Raw genomic sequence first — 20,927 nt, forward strand, 5'->3', positions numbered from 1 at the left:
ATACACGTCACTGTTCACTGTCGTCTCAAAGAATATGGGCCCAATAACGCGTGTGGCGGAAATGGCACACCAAACACCAATCTTCTCATCATGCAAGGGTACCTGGTGGATTGCGTGTGGATTTTCTGTCGACCAATACCGGTTGTTTTGGGAATTTACGTACCCAGACAGGTGAGAATGAACCCTTCAACAATGGCAGCACGCTCGGGTATCGAATACGGCATTATCACACACTGACACTCACCCGGCTTAACACAACGAGGCCTTTTTCTCAACTGGTTTCGACAAGTTTCACTGGCTGCGGCTGCACGTGACTGCTGCAGGTCACGTAAGTCGACCCGACCTCGACACGCCATCTCTTGGTAGGAAGGTAGATTATTTAAGTGTTGCCTAAAACACAATATACCAGAATATTACGACGGGCCGGTTTTACGTGCCGCACCCTGTACATTGAAATTCAAGATATGAAAATATCTATATATTGAAATGCTAGAAATGTGAAAACTTCTATCTATTAACATGCTACAATAGCAGTAAAAACGCCTGAACTCCAACTTCTAACTTTGGATTTCAAACCTTTGATTTACAGTTATTTGTGATTTCACGTTTAATAAAGACAAATATTTTAAAATATGTGTACTTTAAATAAATTATTTAAATACATCTTTTTTTATAAAGTTTGTTTTAAAATTATTGTTCAGAGCCTTTGTATTTTAATAAGCCTTCTCCAAAATCAATGCAAATGAATAGTGTTGTCATCTCTGGAGTTCTTTCATACTATATGTGTGTGGCCAATCTTTTCGAGAATGAGATCTCGGAAACCACAGGCTCTAGAAAGATGACGTTTTCACTGATCGATTGAAAATGTTGCATAGATATCCAGTTCTAATTGAATATTAAAACATGACCATTATTTCTTTACTACATTTTTACCGGTACACTGAAAGTGTTGAAAAAAAAACTATACTATCATATCCTACGCATTATACATTCCAACACCATATAGTTGTATATGTCCCAGGTGTTTGTTTCATGGACAAATAATAATGAAAAAGGAAGGATAACAATTTCTCTAGTCTAAGATGAATGTTTAATTTTTGGAGTGTTTTGCCCAATGAACACCATATACAACTGACATTATAATTAATTGTGTACGAACGTTTTTGCTTATTACATACTGCATGCAAGAAAATAGAAAATACTGATCGTACATGAATTAGAAACTTCAACCAGAAGTAGGCTCAAATCTTGCAAACGGTGCGACATATTGAAAACATAATCGAAAAAATCTCCCCTTTATAGTATTATCCTTTGCCGATTTTTATCACTACGTCTTTAACTTTTGTCTGTAAAGGAACATGTACAGATGTTGTGAGGAATGGCAAAGAGATTCATGCTCATATGCGAATGATGCGCTGTGTAGAGCGCACAGGTTCAGCTAGTCTATATATTAAAATGCTAGAAAAATTCATGTTTGTGGATGTGGCCAATCCTTTCGACAATGAGATATCTAAAACCACAAGTACTAGAAACGTGCCGTTTTCGCTGGTCGATTCCAAATTTTGTGTAGATTTGCCAGGTTTCATTCAAATTTTCAAAATGAACTTCCCTTAATTTTTCTGTTCCACATTTTAGGCGTCGTTTTGGCCCTACTGACCCTTGTGAAAGGCATCCAGTAAAGGGGCTACGTATAGCGGGTTGGTTGAAATTTCTGGCGCTTTGCTTTAATCTGAATGAGAAAACCCATAGCAAGTTGACAGCTCTGAAGGCTTGTGGACCCTCGATAAGGCGTACTCGAGTATGGAATTATAAGAAAAAGAATTTGCATTTGGTATCGTCTATTACTTATCCAAGTTTACCACAAATCTCCCCAGCATTCTATATATTAAAATACTGCATTTATATGTTTGTCTATAGCAATTCACTCACTTTGAGAGTCTTCCTGTCCTTTATTTGTGTTCATAAAAGGGACGTGCACAGATATAATGAGAAGTGGGAAGGAGATTAACGTTAATATTTGAACTGTGCGCTGTGTAAATAGCGCAAATTCAGCTAGTAGGTACTGAAAATTTCATCAAATATAAGTTTAATGATATTCTGTTTAGTTTATTGGGTGAATTTTATTATTGGAAAGCTCGTGGTGAAGAGTAAACGAATGTGTTCTCAGTAGTGAAAGATTTAAATAATAATAATAATAATAATAATAATAATAATAAAAATTGCAAGTAATTTCCATTTACTATTGATTCCATTTCGCTCCGAATAAAGTTGCAACACCATCTCTAAAATTTAACTGGATAATTGTTAATAGTGTCACTTCTGAAATATAAAACAAAATTAAGCACAAAGATAGGAGAAATGTTGTGCCATCTACTTAAGGATGATGATCCTTTACACTTAAATAATTTATTTATTTTTTAAAATTGAAAGTAGATGGTAGTAAATAGGTTTGAAAAATCAAAGCTATTTTCTGGAAGTTTTGTTTTAGTTTAAATACCTATGTTTTTAACTGACCCGTTCTAGTAAGTAATTCTCTTGAGGTGACAAGTTGGAGTAGAGCAGGGTTAAAATTATTTTAAAAAGCCAACAATATTTTAAAAAAATGGAAATCAACTACAACAAAAATAAAATCTACAACATTAAATGCAACCAAAGAAATTTATATGGAGGAAATTTCTTAGCATAGTGCAGGTATGGAATGTCAGTTCGATTAGCTCAGAGATTTTAAGTTTTATTAATATGTATCGGGATAAGATGCCTTTAGGAGGAAGAAAATATTATTTTGTTGGACCTTGAATAAACAGTTGAGAAGAGTCATAAAATGGTTCCGTCTGTAGTATTGTACTGTATGGGTCAGAGATATGGACATACGCAAAAATGATGAAAAATGACTGGAAGCTTTCGAAATGTGGGTGTGAAGAAGAATGGAGATAATTAGCTTGGTCGAACAGAAAACGAATGAGAGGGCCTTAGAAATGATGGGGCAGAAAAGAAAAATTTTAGACATTAAGAAGAAGAAGGAAAACTGGTTGGGATATTGGCTAAGGAGGAACTGTATCTTGAGGGTCGAGCTAGAAAGTATGGTGGTAGGAAAAGAGAGGAAAGGTAGAAGGAGACTACAATGAATGGACGATATCAAAACAGAAAAATCATATGTGAAGTCGCGGGGTGTTTGTGCAATAGCACAAACCGCTCATAATTTTTAAAAAAATGGCGTAATTTTCTCCCAAATTAAAATGTTTTTTTTTTTTTTTAATGTATTGTAAATGTTCTTTAAAAGAATTCATAATCGTAAAATTTTGTTGTTGGTGTTTACCTATAGGCCAATCCAATATTTAGCACAAATATGGAACGATATACAGTGCTGGAAATTGGTATAAAGGCAGAGGGACATTTGAAAATAGGAGGAGGCAAGAATGCCGAGGATGGATGTAAGTGATATATTTACAAAGTAATGTTGTATACTGTACAAAATCAAAGGCATATCGTTTGCTAATACTTCACTGGCACACATAATTTACACAAAAAGAGAAACGAGACGATTGTCGGGTGGAAATTGGTATAAAGGCACCCATGGTTACTTGTCGATTGGCGCCCTCTACACGTTCAGCACTACCCCTGATACGCCTTTAGGAATCAGCTGACACAGTGCGATAAGAGAAGCGCGGGTGTGAACGTCTGTGAGCTGTTGTGTGGGCCATGCCTCGTGGAAAATTGTTGTCGAGTGAGGAACAAGCATCTGTCTCTGCGTACAAGGACATGGGTCTCTCAAATCGGCAAATTGCAAAACGGTTAAATCGTTCAAGTTGTATAGTTGATAATTACGTTCGGTTGGGTGCACAATATGGAAAGAACGGGAAGTATGGTAGAACGAGAAAACTCGAGAAGTCCACGAGACAATTAATTGTACGCAAGGCAAGGGCCGGAAATATGTCATCTTCCCAAATTGTTGCTGCTTGCAAGTTACCTGTCACATCCAGAAGAGTGTGTCAAATTTTGAATCAAGACCCACATCTTACATTCAAGAAACGGAAGTGTAAACCACCCTTAAGTGCGACGCACAAGCAGGCGCGACTCCAGTTTGCGCAAACACATATGTCGTGGACATCCGATTGGAATCACGTTATGTTTACTGACGAGAAGAAGTTCAATTTAGATAGTCCGGGTGGTTTTCAATACTATTGGCATGACCTCAGGGGAAAAGAGCGAATACAAGTGAGCAGAAATTTTGGTGGAGGAAGTGTTATGATTTGGGCAGCGTTTTGAGTTAAAGGTACAACCAACATTGCATGGCTCAACACCAAGATGAATTCATCGACGTACACAGAGATGTTAGAAATAGAATTGCTGCGGATGTATGAGGAGTTTGACGATCAAAACCTGATTTTCCAGCAGGACAACGCTGCTATCCACAGGGCAGCAGCAACTCTACAGTGGTTTCAAGGCAAAGGCATTAAGGTCATGGAGTGGCCAGCGAGAAGCCCTGATCTTAACGCGATAGAAAACCTATGGGGCATCCTTGCGCGCAATATTTATCGCAATGGACGGCAATTTGGGACCATTGCTGAGTTGAAAAACGCGATACGAGAAGAGTGGTGAGCGATTCCACGGCAACAACTAACATATCTCATAAAAACACAGCCGAAGCACATATTCCAACTTATTCAGAAGAAGGGAAGGACAATCAAGTACAGAACACTCATTTTCCATTCTGCACTTTAAATTATACTTTCATTTTTGACAAAGACACTGGGTGCCTTTATACTAATTTCCACCCGAAAATCGTCTAATTTATCATTTTGTGTATACTACACGTGCCAGTGACGTATTAGCAAACGATATGCCTTTGATTTTGCACAGTATACAATGTTACTTTGTAAATAGATCATCTTTGTCCATCCTCGGCATTCATGCCTTCTTCTATTTTCAAATGTCTCTCTGCCTTTATACCAATTTCCGGCACTGTATAGAAATAGCTGTTTTAAAAAGTCAAGAACACCTTGAACTTGAAAATTCCCCTTATATTTGCAGCAAAATACATAAATCCTGTGTTTCGTTTCCTATATACATTTACCACAATGGAAGGAACAATTTAATAAAATGAAAGGAATATTTATGTTCAGCATGGTGTTATATATATATATATTAGTTTAGATTTCACCGCGAACTAGTTGTGTGAAGCTTGCTGTGTAGTCACGGACAAGAGTTAACTGACGAGGATTTTGTGGTAAAAATAATTGTATTCAACAAGACGCGCGCGCATAAACACAGCTTCCTTTCTTTCTCCTCACATTTGTGGACATAGATAATAAGTTTCGCTTTCAGAGAAACTGTTGCCCGTGGCCTTACATGTTATTAGTTTTTGTTTTTCTTTTAGAGATTTAAGTTTTCCATTTTAGAAAAAAAAGAAAAGAAACAAAGAAAGAGAAGACTTTAAATAATACCTTTTGTTGAAACTTCACAATAAAACATATTTGTTGAACACAAATTTTAAGATTTATTTACAAATGTCTAGTAGCATAGTATTTTTTTAAGATTTAAAAATAGGAATTCTTTCTTTTTTAAGTTTAACAGCATTCCATTGCACATAATATGCACATTTGTATCATCACTTATCGCTCTAAAGAACTAATCAAATATTTCTTGCTTAGATTAATACTTGGAAAATGTGATTGTGCCTTAGTAATTCTTTTCGTCTGTAGAAAGAAAAGTTGACACTACGCTGCAGGTGACAAAAGTTAAGTACTTTTTACAAGTTACAATGTTAATTCAGAGAAAATTCTCAAATATAAATTTGTCAACGGCTACTAAAGATTTTTTTTATTATTATTGGTTTTGGTTTGAAGTCCTTCTAAAAGGAAAAAGAAGCAGCTGTGACCTTAAATACAGGGTCTTTCAAAATTCTCTTACCGCCCCTCTTAAAATCCGTACGATTGTATTTATATTGAACTTCAAGTAGAAAATATACAATAAGACTAGGGGCAAACCTTTTGGATGATTGTTTGCGGACAGCCGCCATCTTGAATTTCAATTTTTAATTTCAGACGATAGGTGGGTTCTTAGGCTAGAATTTGCTCAGGATATCAGATCTGTTCCTATTGGTAGCACGCGTGGTTCTGTTCGATTCTTCGCGACGGCATGGATTTTCGGTATCGATTAGCATCGCGTGACAATAGGAACGTAGGTAGCATCTTCAAGTAGCTAACCTTATGATACGAACAAATAACTGGATGCTGACTCAGTCAGTCAGTCAATTCAAGAAACTTATTATTGCCTAACAAATTATTATTAATATTATTATTATTATTATTATTTAGGGTCGTCAAGTCTAGAAGGCTTAGGTGGGCGGGTCATGTAGCTAGAATGGAAGAAAGTAGAAACGCTTTCAAAGTCTTGACTGGAAGACCAATCGGAAAACGACCATTAGGAAGACCTAGGCGCAGATGGGAGGACAATATTAAGATGGATCTCGCAGAGATTGGAATACAGTTAGCAGTTAGCTAAGGATAGAAGTCAGTGGAGAGCATTTGTGAACGCGGCATTGAACCTCCGGGTTCCATAGGCCATAGAGTTATTATTATTATTATTATTATTATTATTATTATTATTATTATTATTATTATTATTATTATTATTGTGATGTTGGATCATCTACTTGAACGGACGCAATCTGGCTGGTTAGATTAGTAATTGGTTCCAATAGATGGCGCTAACTCATCACTGTCGACAAGTTTCCTTTCCATGAATAAATAATGTGTGGTGTCAAGTCATTTTGGCAGTAATTCTTTGTTTAACAGTTGTTTAAGCAGAAATGTTCCGAGCATAAGAAAGTGGATAAAAAATGAAATGTGTAATGTTATGCAGTTACGTATTTTATTTTTTGAAAGAAACGAAAAAATCCATGAGAGGTTTTACCTGCTTTAGGTGACTCGTCCTTCGTACGAAACTGTTCGGCTTTGGGTAAATGAAATTAAGCGTTACACAACTAGCATTGAAGATGCACTACATCCTGGAGACCGAAAATCAGTTGTGAGTGGAAACGAGTAGTTAATAAGAATGAATTGTTATGATAGAATTTGTAGAATGAGAATATGGGAAGAAACTCACAAACACTAAACAACAGTACTTAATAACAGACAACAGTTAGCAATAATAATAAGAAAATTGACTAACAAAGAATACTTCCCAACTCCCAAATATATTAGGAAATCTCAAAAGTAAATTTAGTACACCCTGCATACACAAGGTTGCCTTTTAACGAATTTTGTAGTCAGTAATGGCCATAAACATGTAAGAAAGTTACGAAGCAACATTACTTACTCATCATGAATCCAGAACTTTTAATGCCCGAATATATTCATGTAATGCGCCGCTATTATATAGCTTCATCGCAGCGCATTACACAGTATTTTGAGATATAGATGACACGTATTTTGGTCTGTACAAAGCTTAAATAAAGATTCATTTCACAACAAATAAAGACGACTACTTTTTTCAAATCGAAATTATTAAACAACGCATTGATTTTAAGAAAGTCTCAAGAAGTCTCTATGTCTGAATTAAATAAACAAAATCTAAGTTCCAACGTAATAAAACCTGTTTAAGAGTGAATTGAAGCAGAAAACGATAGATAATATCTAGATATATGTAATTGTCGCGTTTTGTGGCAGGAAGCAAGAAGTAATTAAATATGAGGCACTAATTTCACATTTTTGGTCGGGAGAACTTTCTCCCTAAACCATATGCCACCGTGAAATATGAGAATTAAAACATAAAATATAATTCTTAAATTTTTACGTTTATATCAAATCCTAAAATTCTGAATCCTAAATATGTTAGATATGCAATAAAATGACAATGAAATTTGAATAATTTTATATATATAAAACTGGATTTTTTAGATTTAAAACTGAAACTTTCGCTCTTTTGACTTTTTATGACTTGTTCATGTGCCACTTTTGTTTACTTATAGAGGATTCTGCAACTAAGAAAACTTATTTGCAACATCCAATACATGTGGGGTCGGGCTGTCTTGATTGGTTTTCAAACTGACATTGCAGCTGCTACAGCAATACAACCTCCACATCCCAAGTGTCGTTTTGGTGGCTAACTAAGTTAAACATCTTTAAATACGTGTTTTACTGGTTGAGTAAATTAAATCTGGTAGGCGAGGAAAAATACCATAAACCAAGAAACAGATACAAAAACATTTTTGTTTTGCCATAAAATCTTGCTTACATTTCGCTCTTCGTTCGGGAGCCTTTTATCTGAGCTTCAGAGAATTCCGTTTACAAAACTAAACACACAAACGGCTATTTTGCGTTTGATGTTAGTTTAACATCATTTTTACAGAGTTCCTGTTTTCTTCACTGTTACATCGTGTAAAATTTGTGAAATAAAAAGCTTCTGGATAACATTTGAAACTTTCTCCCCCTCGTATTTTAGCGGCCCCAATAAATGTTATATGCAGTTATAATAAAGATTTAGTGTATTCATAAATTTTAAATTATATTTTTTTTCAATGAAATTACTACATTTTCAGAACAGTTATTGATAACACTATTAAACTTTTTACCAAAACATTTTTGACGGTGAACATTAATTTAATATCTCTATAAACAACTCGTTAGAGATGAAAAATCACTGTCCACCGATTATCTCTTTTTCTTTCCTGATTTTTTTCTGTGATTCGTTTTTTTTAAAGGATTCTCTTTATTCAAAATGCAGTAGATAAATGTTTTTCCACATTATAATGAGAAAACAAAGGTGAAACGTACTGTTGTTTCTCCAGTAAAATTTAAATGTTTTTGGAAAGATGAAAATTTCCCAGGTAAAAAAGGCGAGGGGAAAACTCCGTTGTTTTTTTTTTTTTTGTTTGTTTGTTTGTTTGTTTTTAAAAAGGCCGTTTATTTTTTCGAGCCCTTGCATCTCTAATTCTGAGACTTATTTTAGGCAGACTTCTTGAAAAATCGATAAATTTTGACTCCTTATGTGTGCGATGTAACTAGTTTTGGTACTGTTTGTATGAATATTTAATTTTGAAATTTGCACTTTTTTTTATTCTACACTTCCCTTCTTCAACCGAAATTGTGCTCTTTTTTAAATGCACTTTCTTTTTTCAACTGAAATTTTGCCCCTAAAATGTTTTGCTCTGGATATTAGCTTGCTTAGTTCAGGTTATTTTTTAAGTTAGGATAGAACAACAAGGAACTTTAGTTCCATTTTACAGAGGTGAAATAGATCACATAGTAGTAGTATAGTCAGAGGAGAGGGCTCACGATTTGGAACAACTGGAAGTACGATTAATAATTTTGCCAAATCCATCCTTGGGTCGTGTCTTGGAAATGATTGTCAATGTGAATAAAACGTGGAATAAGGCACACCGTGTCCGAGAATTCCCAGTAAATTGTTTCGAGGATTCTGTGCTGAATGTGTGGAAGCCAGGAACATGTCCGGTAACAATGCACAGTTAAGGCAGAAAGCTGAGTAAATAAATAAATAATACTAATTACCGAACATCAGTATATACAACGTCTGGAAACATATTTTCTTCCTACAACATGAGGTTAGCACACCCTTTCTGCATCGGATTCTTATGATAAAAATAAGTTCTACGTGACAGTAGAAAGGGAACGGCACAATGGCCCAAGAAAGCATAATCACGGAAACAAATATTAAAACCCGTCGTATGCATTCAGATTTTGATCTCCATGATGTGGATTGCCAAGATTGTAGTGCGTCCTACGAAACAATTACAATTGAAGATCTGAATTGCAGAACATCCCAAGTCCACCGGAGTACTTTTGTGATTTTAGAAGAAAGACCAGATTATACTTGGTATGCTATTCTGTTTAGCTAAAATTATTTTGTATTTTGTTTAAGAAAGGTTTGGATTTGGATTTACATATTACTGCATGTGAATAGCCCTTAAAACATAGATGCTAACCTAAAAAACAAAAAACAAAAAAGCGCAAAATACGAAGAAAAAGAGTGAACTTGGGGTGTTACGCAGTTCAGGTCTTCAATTGAAGTGTATGACCGTCAGCTAAATACCCGTCGCCAGAAATGATCGCTTCTTAATTGCCGGGATGCCGTACTCCACCTGGACTGGGCTGCCCAGATGTGTGTTGGAAGCATGCAAAATAAGTAAATAACGTCTTGGGATACGAGGCACTCCCGCACCGTGTATTCTCCAGATCTCGCACCTTCCGACTTTCACGTGTTTCGTCATTGAGACCACTCCTTGAACGACAAACTGTCACGTAACTAGTAATTTTGTGATCAACGTTCTGTTATTTATTCGTGCATCGTACCATCTTTTGCTGCTGCTGCATTTTTGCTTTGGAAATACGTTGGGAACACTGCACTGGTGCCTAGGGCAGGTTTTTCAATTCAATAAAATATCGTTCTTCCGTTGTTTATGTACCTTTAAATCTAACGCTCATAATTATGACATAACGCAATATGAGTTTACATACTTGTGTAGTTCATTTTTAAGTAATTCGTGTTTTAAAGTGTTCTGTATATGATATTAACACAGCTAATTAGACTGAAATATATTTGTACTTCGTATAATTAGGTGGATGGAAATTGTGTATGTAAGATTATAAATAAGGTGTGCCTTCCATTCCACCCTCCCCGTAAGACAATAAAGTAGACTATCTGCAGTGTTATAATACGCCGATATGCATATTTGCTTTTAATTTGAGAAACATATTACATCATTCTGTGAAAAAGTGTTGGATCCCATTAGACCACATGGGCAGAAACAGCGCGTGTAGAATTTACAAGTAATGTTTTACTTCAATAGTGACACTGTATTTTATTTTCGTTGTACTGTGCAGTAGGCTTGAAGTATTCTTTCCGATAAGGATTTGAGAAAGAACGTGACCTGAATCACAGATGGGGAAAAAAAAATGTTAAGGTAGTTGATGTTATTTGGGTAGAAAATGACTATTATTCTCGATCACTATTAGCTTACTGCATACTAAATTTCCAGTATTGTTGTTCCTGACTTCTGCATAGTCATTCTACTACTCAAATAGAAAACTGTGTGTCCAGTAAGTGTCGAGAGTCGAATAAGTAAACACGTGTTAAGTCCTTAAGTTGAGTTAGCATTGCCTGTTACGTAATATGGAAGTTCAGCTTGGAAGTTTTCCTTCAAGCAATGTTATTCTGAAGTTTGTATTAACGTAGGTAGGAAGCTGTAGCTCGTGCAGAGGAGAGAAAGTTTCAAAAGGAATACGATGGCTTGCGTAGTCTCTATGTGTGTGCGTATGTTAGTGTGTGTATGTATGTGAAATGTAAAAAAAGCAATTTTCGTGTAGAGACGTGGATGGCATATGTAATTTGTCCTTGAAGCCAGCCGTTGACCCGTCAATAGCTCCATGGCTTGCATATGAAGGATCTAAAAGTATAGTCAGTCAGGGTTTGTAGCACAGGTGAAGAGGAGACATCAATCATAACCAGTGGAAGGGAGGTTGACTTTTACTTGCACGGTGAGTTTTCTACAGCACGACTTTCTTGGTGGTGGTTGTTAGTAATTAGCACTGAGTTCTTCTCTCCCTCTTTCTCTCTCTCTCTCTCCCTCTTTGTTGTGGAGGACTGCTGTCATCATGGATTTTACTGTGCACTCTGCTGTATGTTACAGTGTTTATTATTTACAAGAAATAATTGTGTTTATGGTATAAACAGTGTGCTTGTAATACCATCCCTTTTTTTAGTTTCAATGTTTGAGTACGAACATACACCATGTGGTGTTTCGAAAGTTTCAGCAAGACGCGTTGATTATGTAAGCTGTCTTTGCTCAAACAGTACTCCACGGATTGCAAAAGTGTCAAGGTAGTCAATCAGGTCCTTGATGCTTATTGAAGGAAATAAACTCATTTCACTTTTCATCCAGGACGGTGAGTGTAGCATCTGTTATACAGAATCTTCAAATAATTGTTTTTGTAGAGATCATTTATCAAGTGCAGCCATAGCTTCATAAATACCGATAATATGAATATAGAGCATGATTTAATGTTTATTTCTGTGTATGTAAGCATTCAAGTTATTGGAGGGAATGTCTGTTTCCACACACTGTACTGAAATCATATTAGGATATTCATTTCGAAAATAGAGCTCCTCCGTGGCTAAGCGGTTAGCGTACGCGCCTTTGGCGTTGGAGGCCCGGGTTCGATTCCCGGCGGGAGCTCATGGTTCGGATTCCACGTTAATTAGTAGGTCCACGTCTCTCATAGCCTCGCTGCTAAACGGGACGTTAAAATCAACTCAACTCATTTCGAAAATAATGCCTTACTGTACCTAATCAGCACGATAGTTTGATCCAGTATCGAATGATACTGTTTTCTATAGAATCACGAGAGTCTGTATGTGTCAAGTAAAGTGTGAACATACCCGCAACACATAAATCTGTCCTGTAATGGAAATTGTCAGTGAACTTTTTCAGACTCAGTTGTAATATGCAACATAATATATAGATATTGATGTTACCACTAAATACACTACCGCTCAAAGGTTTTCGAACACTCGGATTTTTGTAAGCATTCACTGTGACCCTATTTTGGCACGAGAGCTTTACCGCCTTGCATCATATGTACTCCTCCCTAAAACATAGAATTTGACGACAGTTGAATTGAGGTCTGAGAGGTATTGCGGGTTATTTTGTTTGGAAAGTGTAGAAATAGAGGGTCAATGCAGTGACAAAAATTTGAAAGAGAAAGTAGTTTTCCAAACTTTGCAGTTATTTATACTATATAGATATTCTGGCTTTAAAAAAGCTAAAAACGTCATTCTTTGAAAAATGTTTACGTGGTCAATGTACATCCTTCTTTGCTCAATTGTCGCTCAGTGGAAACGTATATATGTAATGCTCGTCGTTACTATTTCAACGAGCAACAATGAAGCGTATGAAACCATCGTAAGCGTCAAACGTTAGCATATCAGCAAGCTATAAAGAAATGCAAAATTTGGAAAGCTACTTTCTCTAATTTTTGTCACTACGTTGGCCCTCTATGTCTACACTTTCCAAACAAAACTAATATCTTGCCTCATCTTCCTTCCACACTTTCGTTTATACAATGCAATATCTATATCAAATTGTCTTTTTTGGTTTCAATTTTTAATAATTATGATTTGACATATCACCTACAGTATCTCTCAGACCTCGATTCAACTGTTGTCAAATTTGATGCTATGGGCAGGAGTACCTCTCGTGCAGGGCGTAAAGTTCTCGTGCCAAAATAATAGGATCATAGTAGATGGTTACAAAAATCCGGGGTGTTCGAAAACTTTAGAGCAGTACTGTACATCAGCATTTCTAGATGCTAGGTGAGAAACGGTTTTCTGAAGAAAAGAGAGAGGTGGTTTCCTACAAATGTAAAATTAGCTATAAATTGTAGCAACATTATAAAGGGTTAATTTATAGCTACGGAGTAGATATATTTATATTATTAAATACATATTCACCATTCTACTTAGTCAAATTTCTGAAAAAGAATGCAATAAACGTAGTTACTATGTAGCCATTTATAATAGAAATGCATAGTAGTCCATGTATCTCATTCTTCAAGAAAAAATACTAATAATTTAGAGGAAAATACAGTTCCGGTGTATATTTAAAGTCCACGTGCTAAATAGAGGGTTAAGGTAAACGATAAAGTATAATCATATTCTAGTATGATATTAAATCATATTCTAGTATGATATTGAATTTTACGTATCACCATTTGTTAATGTGACAGTAGAAAATTACGAAGGGAAAAAGAATTGGAACGGTCCAGTTCATAATCTATTAGAACGCAGTACTGTTTCTACAGACAATCTGCTTCAGTCAGAAAACTTAATTTCGTTTACACATTGTCAATATGGTATTAGCGTGTGTGTTGATTGTGTCTTGAAAATGAGACATGTGAATATTAGATGAGCCCGGTTTAACTGAAAATATTTAAGAAAAAATCCTCTATAGGCATTATTGTATGTAATGTAGAGAAAACTTTATTACTCTAGTTAACGGGATGAACAATAGTGTTAAAATAGGCAATTGTAATCGGTTATTTCTCGTTACTCCTTTCCAAAATGGTACAGCTTGTAGAGATCTATTAGATATAAAATAACAAGCATGTTGAATATTAAAGATATCAAAGACAACAGAATTTATACATACTACGTATCTGAATAGAATTTCGGTAGAAATTGTAGCTTTTACAAGCCTGGCGGTGTTGTGTAGTTCAAACTAGCGACAATGGGGTAAGATATTTAGGAATACTGTTTCTTCGTCTAGAGTAACCGTGTATTATGTCACTATGATTACTCATGCAAACCTTTATGTATAATGTTATCGTCTTGATGAAATAATATTATCAACAGGCCTTAAAATATACACATCGCATGGTTGTTTATTCAGAAAACTTGTGTGCTTTCGAACTCCTCAAGAAATTTAATTTTCATATAACATCGTGTAATAAATTTGTTGTATTCAAGGATAAAGTTTCTTTTACTGCTGGCACTATTTGGTCTAGGAATTAATTCGTGCGGTTTTACAAAAGATGACGTAACTAGCTTATTGTCCCATAGTTTCGTTGATCCAAACATGCGTTGAAAACTACTGTCATTGAGCATCTTGTTTAGTATATGTCAGTTGCTTGAAGCGGAAACAACATTTTTTCTTCAACTGAAAATGGCGCATTTTGTGCCTGATAAAGTGTTTTTGCGGGGAGTTATTCTTCATTGCTTTAACATGAAGAAAAGTGCTACCGCAAGTCATCATATTTTAGTGGAAGTGTTTGGTGACCATGCTCTAGCTGAGCGAACGTGTCAGAAGTGGTTTGCACGGTTTAAAGTGGTGATTTCAGCTTGGAAGACCAAAAGCAATTTGGACAGCCAAAAGAATTTGAAGATGAAGAATTGAGAGCATTGCTTGATCAGGATTCGTGTCAAACGCAGGACGAACTTGCAGAAGCATTTGGAGTTGAGCAAACAACAGTTTCCAAACGTCTCAAAGCCATAGGAATGATTCAAAAGATGTCTTATTGGGTTTCACATGAATTGAAAAGAAAGATGTTGAAAGAAGAAAAACCGTTTGCGAATTGCTGCTTCAAAGACAGAAAAGGAAGGGATTTTTGCATCGAATTGTAACTGGTGATGAGAAGTGGATTCATTACGAGAATCCTAAACGAAAAAAGGCCTGGGTGAAGCAAGGTGAACCAGGTCCTTCACAACCGAAACGAGATATTCATTGTGCAAAGGTTATGCTGTATATATGGTGGGATTTGAAACGTGTGGTGTACTATGAACTTCTGAAACTTGGTGAAACTATTAATGGACACCGCTATCGACAACAATTAATGCGTTTGAAGCAAGCTCTGGCCTGAAAACGACCAGAATGGAATAACAGGCATAATAAACTTATTTATCAAGATGATAACGCTCGACCACATGTCGCAAAACCGGTCAAAACCTATTTGGAAAATGTCGGATGGAAAGTGTTACTCCACCCGCCATTTTCACCAGACACTGCTCCGTCTGACTACTACTTGATCGATTGCATGAATAACGATTTGATTGGACAGCGGTTCACTTCTTCAGAAAATATCGAAAAATGGATCTTTGATTAGATTGCGTCAAAAGATGAGGAATTCTTTCGGCACGGAATCCGTAAATTGCCTGAAAGATGGGAGAAAGTAGTGGCTAGCGATGGACAATATTTTTGTTAACGTATTCATTTACTTTGTTTTTGAAATAAAGCTTCAATTTTTATTAAAAACCGCACGAATTAATTCCTAGACCAAATAGTAATTTGTGCAGTACTTTACAGATACCCTTACTCGCAAACCCAAAATTTCCCGAGTCCGAAATTGTACCCAGCGGGCTGGAACTCAATTATTAACTAATGCTCAAATACGGCGAGCGACATTTCGTCATTTTACACACACATCTGTTATTTTTCCTCGATTTTTTTTAATCGTTTGTGAACGAATTTTTAACGCTTAGGAGCCTATATATTCTAAGAATTCCCGACAAACAAATTTGTAGACAGTATAAAATTCGTGCTAAGTGCCAAAACGAAAATATTGAGTAAACAGCCCAGATGTTACTTCAAATCTGATGAAACATATAGACATGCACATTCTTGGAATTATTTAAACTACTAGATACCCAGTTTTTCACTGACAAGGCAGGGTACCTCGGTGTAACACGCCGATTTTGATAAGATTGCACAGACATACAGATCATCAAAAAAGAAGCGACACGTATTTTTTTATATCGGCCAACAAGCGTATTGAAAGGGTCAAATAGGGACATAAAAATGGGGTCAAAATGAGATTTTATGCAATATAGCGAGAACGAGAAGAGATATCGGAAAAGGTTAAATGTACGAAATACTACCCATAGTTGACGCAAGCCATTGAGGTAGAACTTACCCATGTGAAGAAAGCAGAACATCCGGAAATGGACCAATAACATGTACAACATATTCATAATGTGCTACAGAAATGAGTGAAGAGGGTGGCAAGGAGCAGGAAGAAAGAAAACACGAAAATGTAAAATACGTGTTTTTGCTTTGGGTGCATACGTTATCCATATGCGAAAGAGACGCAAATTTATCTCACTGCACGAAGATTCATCTCTACAAGCATGAAAGATCAAACGCCGTTCGTATAGGCAGCCAGTGAGACAATACTGCATAGTGGGTTGCATATATTGTGCAATGGGAGCAACGGTGAGATACATATTGGAAACGGGAATGTTTGTAGCTAGTAACACACACACACACACACAAAATGCATTGCACAGTAGAATGTAATAGCAGGTGGTCCACATGTAAGATAAAGAGCAACAGCAATATCAGTTCTACGCATGAGTATCTACATTATATCATGAAAATACGCGTACATATGTACGTACAACATAAAAGTCAGCAGAGGTGTATGCTGAAAACAAGACGCTCACTCCTGATAAGTAGCACAAAAATGATATTTCAGGAAGAAATCGTTTAAACAAAAACAGTATTTGCACCACGAACACTTGATGATGGATGGGTTCTGGCACTCTGCTTCTTCGCAGACCAATGACGTCAACTGATGAAAACAAAACTCCACTGGATTTGGAAAATAATCTGGTCGTGATGAAAGATATCCAGAACAAAACCATGCGTATTGGAATAGATGTATGTACCGTGGAGATGCAAGTTGATTATGCACAAGGGATTGAAGTTTCAGTATATTGTCTCTGCTGTATAGATTGATGTTGAGTTGCTGAAGGCGTACCGCATCAGATACTTTGCGTACGAAGTTCTTCCAAATTCTGAAACCATACACATCCAGAGGTTGTATTAACCCAGTTGTGTGTGTAGGTATCGTCATAATGTTGCACTGCTTGTCCTGTGGCATTATTGTTGCCAAGTCGGATCGATCATAACCCGTCCACGAGTCGACTAACAGTACCGTTTGCTCATTGACTTGTGGAAGGAACACTGATTGGAACCACGTCTTAACGATCTGTTTTGTCACTTTCCCAGATGATGATGCACAAATATATAAGTTTTGTGGGCGGAACATTGTTTGCTGAATCCGTGGCCCAAACGTACCATGAAGTTCTTTCAAGACTATGAGCATGGGCGACAACAATCTTCCACTGGCAGATATAACAGGCTGTATTGTGTAGCTATGTGTGATGGCAGGTAGAGATTGCATTGTTGCTGTAATACGCTTCTCGCCTCGCAAAGCCAGAGAGCGTCCAGAGTGAAATTCTAAAGCAAAGCCACTCTGATCTGTGTTATATACGTTATCCTCGCCATGAGCAGTAATGAGTGATTGTACATTTTGGACGAAGGTTTTAGCGCTTTCGTGCACTTGTGTGGCCTTCGCTGTAATGCTATGTGTTACAAATTTTGTAACTTTGCGTGAGACGATACCGTGACGTGTTTTAAAGCGCCATAACCATTTCTTCGAAGTTTTGAAATTAGCAACGGCTGTTGTTTGGTTTGCTTCTAACGCCCAGCGTTGGAAGTCTGTGTCATGGACAATTAAATGCCGCTGTGTTGCTGTCGCAAATTTTTCATACACAGTTCGGTCTATCACGTTTAGCTTTTCACGTTTGGTTCCACCTTCTGTGATCTGTTTCTCCCATCTATATAGATCTGTTCTGCATTTGACACGCTTGAAGTGTTTCTGTACAGATTTCCAGGACATCTTTCTCTTCTTCCCTCGTTTCCAAAACGATACTGCCTTCCGCTTGTATCCCATGTCCACAATATCTTTGCTCTTGACTCCAGTTGTATGTACGTTGGAGGTCGTTGGGCCATCCCACTCATCCATCTCATCTTCACTTGCCATACTTGGGATGTCTGATCTATTGCTGCATAATAGGTCTTCTTCAATCTCAACATACATGTGCCCATTCGTCTTGAAACTTTCTAGGATGTTAAAAATATAGTCCTTGAGCTCCATTTCCGTTACCGTTCGTGGTGTCCGGACATATTGTGTTGCCTGATATGCCTCCACTAGCATATCCACCACATTCAGGGGATTCACATAGACCATCTTGCGACCACAAACGTCACAAGCCCACTTACACCTCACCTGAATTTTGTTACACACGCACAAATACGCACAAGCACACACCACCAGTTACACAACAATCAAATACCACTCCAGCTACCACACTGTCCAATGTTCACCACTAGGTCTCACAAGCAGTTAAACGTCGCCTTGCTTGTCTTGTTGAGAATAGTACGTGTGAAAGACACAAATGCACATACACTTTGCTGGCTCTACACCTCGCGTTTGGCAACTTTGTATACTCAAACCAGCTCGTATTGCATACGCCGCGTCCAATACTCTCACTGTTAAAACTGATTTTGTGTACAACGTCAACTTGCTCTTTCTTTCCTTACAGTACCTGCACCTGTCATAATGTGCTACGTCATCTGACCTCGTATTCCTTCATCTATTAGTCGTTTCTACCACTCAACTTGATGTTTTGATCTTATATGCAACCCGCTGTGCAGTACTGTCTTGCTGGCTGCCTATACGAACGGCGTTTGCATCCTTCTTGCGTGTAGAGATGAATCTTCGTGCACTGAGATGAATCTGCGTCCCTTTCGCAAACGGGTGACGTATGAACTCAAAGCAAAAACACGTATTTTCCATTTTCGTGTTTTCTTTCTTCCTGCTCCTTGCCACCCTCTTCACTCATTTCTGTAGCACATTATGACAATGTTGTAAACGTGATTGGTCCATTTCCGGATGTTCTGCTTTCTTCACATGGGTAAGTTCTACCTCAATGGCTTGCGTCAACTATGGGTGGTATTTCGTACATTTAACCTTTTCCGATATCTCTTCTCGTTCTCGCTATATTGCATAAAATCTCATTTTGACCCCATTTTTATGTCCCTATTTGACCCTTTCAATACGCTTGTTGGCCGATATAAAAAAATACGTGTCGCTTCTTTTTTGATGATCTGTATGTCTGTGTAATCTTATCAAAATTGGCGTGTTACACCGAGGTACCCTGCCTTGTGAGTAGTGTTAGACACTTAGCACTGATTTTATATTCAGTCTACATTTGTATTTTTTTTTTTTTTTTTCATCGCTGGATTCGGGTGCACGATTCTTCATTCCAAACTAGCATTTGCTAGCAGGAACCGAGAAGTTTTCATTTAATATTGTCATTCCACCCCTTACACTTTCGTTTATTTTAACATTTCTAATGTTTTTACATTCTGGTTATTTTTGTATATTGTGTACGAAAAAAGAATTGGGTGGCTTTTATGCAAATATGTTATCAACAAATCAGCACGGTTTTCAAAGTAATAAAAATACGTCAAATACTATATACATGTAGATAACTTATGTGCTAAATCATGGATAATAACAGAAAATAATTTACAGTGCTCTTAGCCTTAGCCAGTGTTTGATGTCATAATACACACAGTTTTGCTATGCAAATGTAAGAAATGTAAAATACGAGGTGTAGCGTAAAGTGGTTTGGTTTATTGTCTGTTAAAACAGCAGAAAATAGACTGTCCAAATTGGAAACGTTGAAAGCAATTTTTGAACTGTAAAGTATGGAACGGTGTTAAGACCAGTTCTTTTCTGAGCTTGTATATTAACAGTCTGTGGAACCTAGGAATTGATGAGCAAATACAATCTTTTGCTTATGAGACTTTTCTCAGTATTACTGGCAAGATATGATGCACCATTCTTAAACGATAAATTAGAACTGAAAAAATAAGGACATGGTTCAAATCAGATGTCAATGCTAAATCTTGATGAAACTGGATTTGAAGTCCGTTAGACAGCCAACAATTAAATTAGTAAAAGTGCATAATAGCGAAAAATTACAGATGTTGTTGTGAAGACAATTATATTGAAGAGAAAATAAAATATTGAGGAACAAACATTGGTAGACATTTTAAATGAAATTATCATATTGAAAACCTTACTAAAATATTTAGGGAATTATAAAATTTGTCGAACTCAGAACTATTAATTTGAAAATATTGCGTATGATGTACCACGCTGTTCTACTGAGCATAACAAATTACAGTGTACTAAGTTGGGATGTTGCGAACCCTGCACTAGAGATGTATAAACTTACGAATCCGGAATTCGCGTTGTATTGGGTTGAGGCTAAATAGGAGAGCACGACCCCCTTGCAAATCGAATACATGCTCTCTCTTGCTTGTGCAAAAGAGATTACAACGACTAGAAGTTCTTGACTCTTTTTCCATCCTTTGGTCCTAAGCATACTATCGTCGGTTAGGAGTTGAGCTTTATAAATAAATGTGGGTGTTCATGTTTATAACGTGCTGGACTGTTTGTGTTGTAGTTATATGTGAAAGTTACTTCTAACATAAATTATGGCAATACTCCAAGTTATCCTGTTCGAACAATACTAAATCGTGAATTACATGAATATGC

General features: G+C 36.7%; 1 protein-coding gene across 5 annotated transcripts in view; it reads left to right on the top strand.

Moving 5' to 3' along the window:
- The window catches only part of LOC145660548 (mitogen-activated protein kinase kinase kinase 10-like), a 277,801-nt gene that overhangs the window by 103,994 nt on the left and 152,880 nt on the right, over positions 1 to 20,927 (top strand). The window contains exon 1 of one of the 5 annotated variants that reach the window (XM_081725754.1): positions 11,197 to 11,498. The exons of 3 other annotated variants lie outside the window; for them this stretch is intronic. Coding sequence is in view for 1 of the 2 variants with exons in the window: in XM_081725753.1 (XP_081581879.1) it covers positions 11,861 to 11,906 (46 nt within the window). In the remaining variant the exon portion in view is untranslated. Of the gene's footprint in view, positions 1 to 11,196; positions 11,499 to 11,750; positions 11,907 to 20,927 lie in introns of those variants that run through there. One more of the 5 variants, XM_081725753.1, reaches the window with a different exon arrangement.

This window comes from Thermobia domestica, chromosome 9 (genome assembly GCF_964235325.1).
Source record: "Thermobia domestica chromosome 9, izTheDome1.hap1.1, whole genome shotgun sequence".
NCBI lineage: Eukaryota > Metazoa > Arthropoda > Insecta > Zygentoma > Lepismatidae > Thermobia > Thermobia domestica.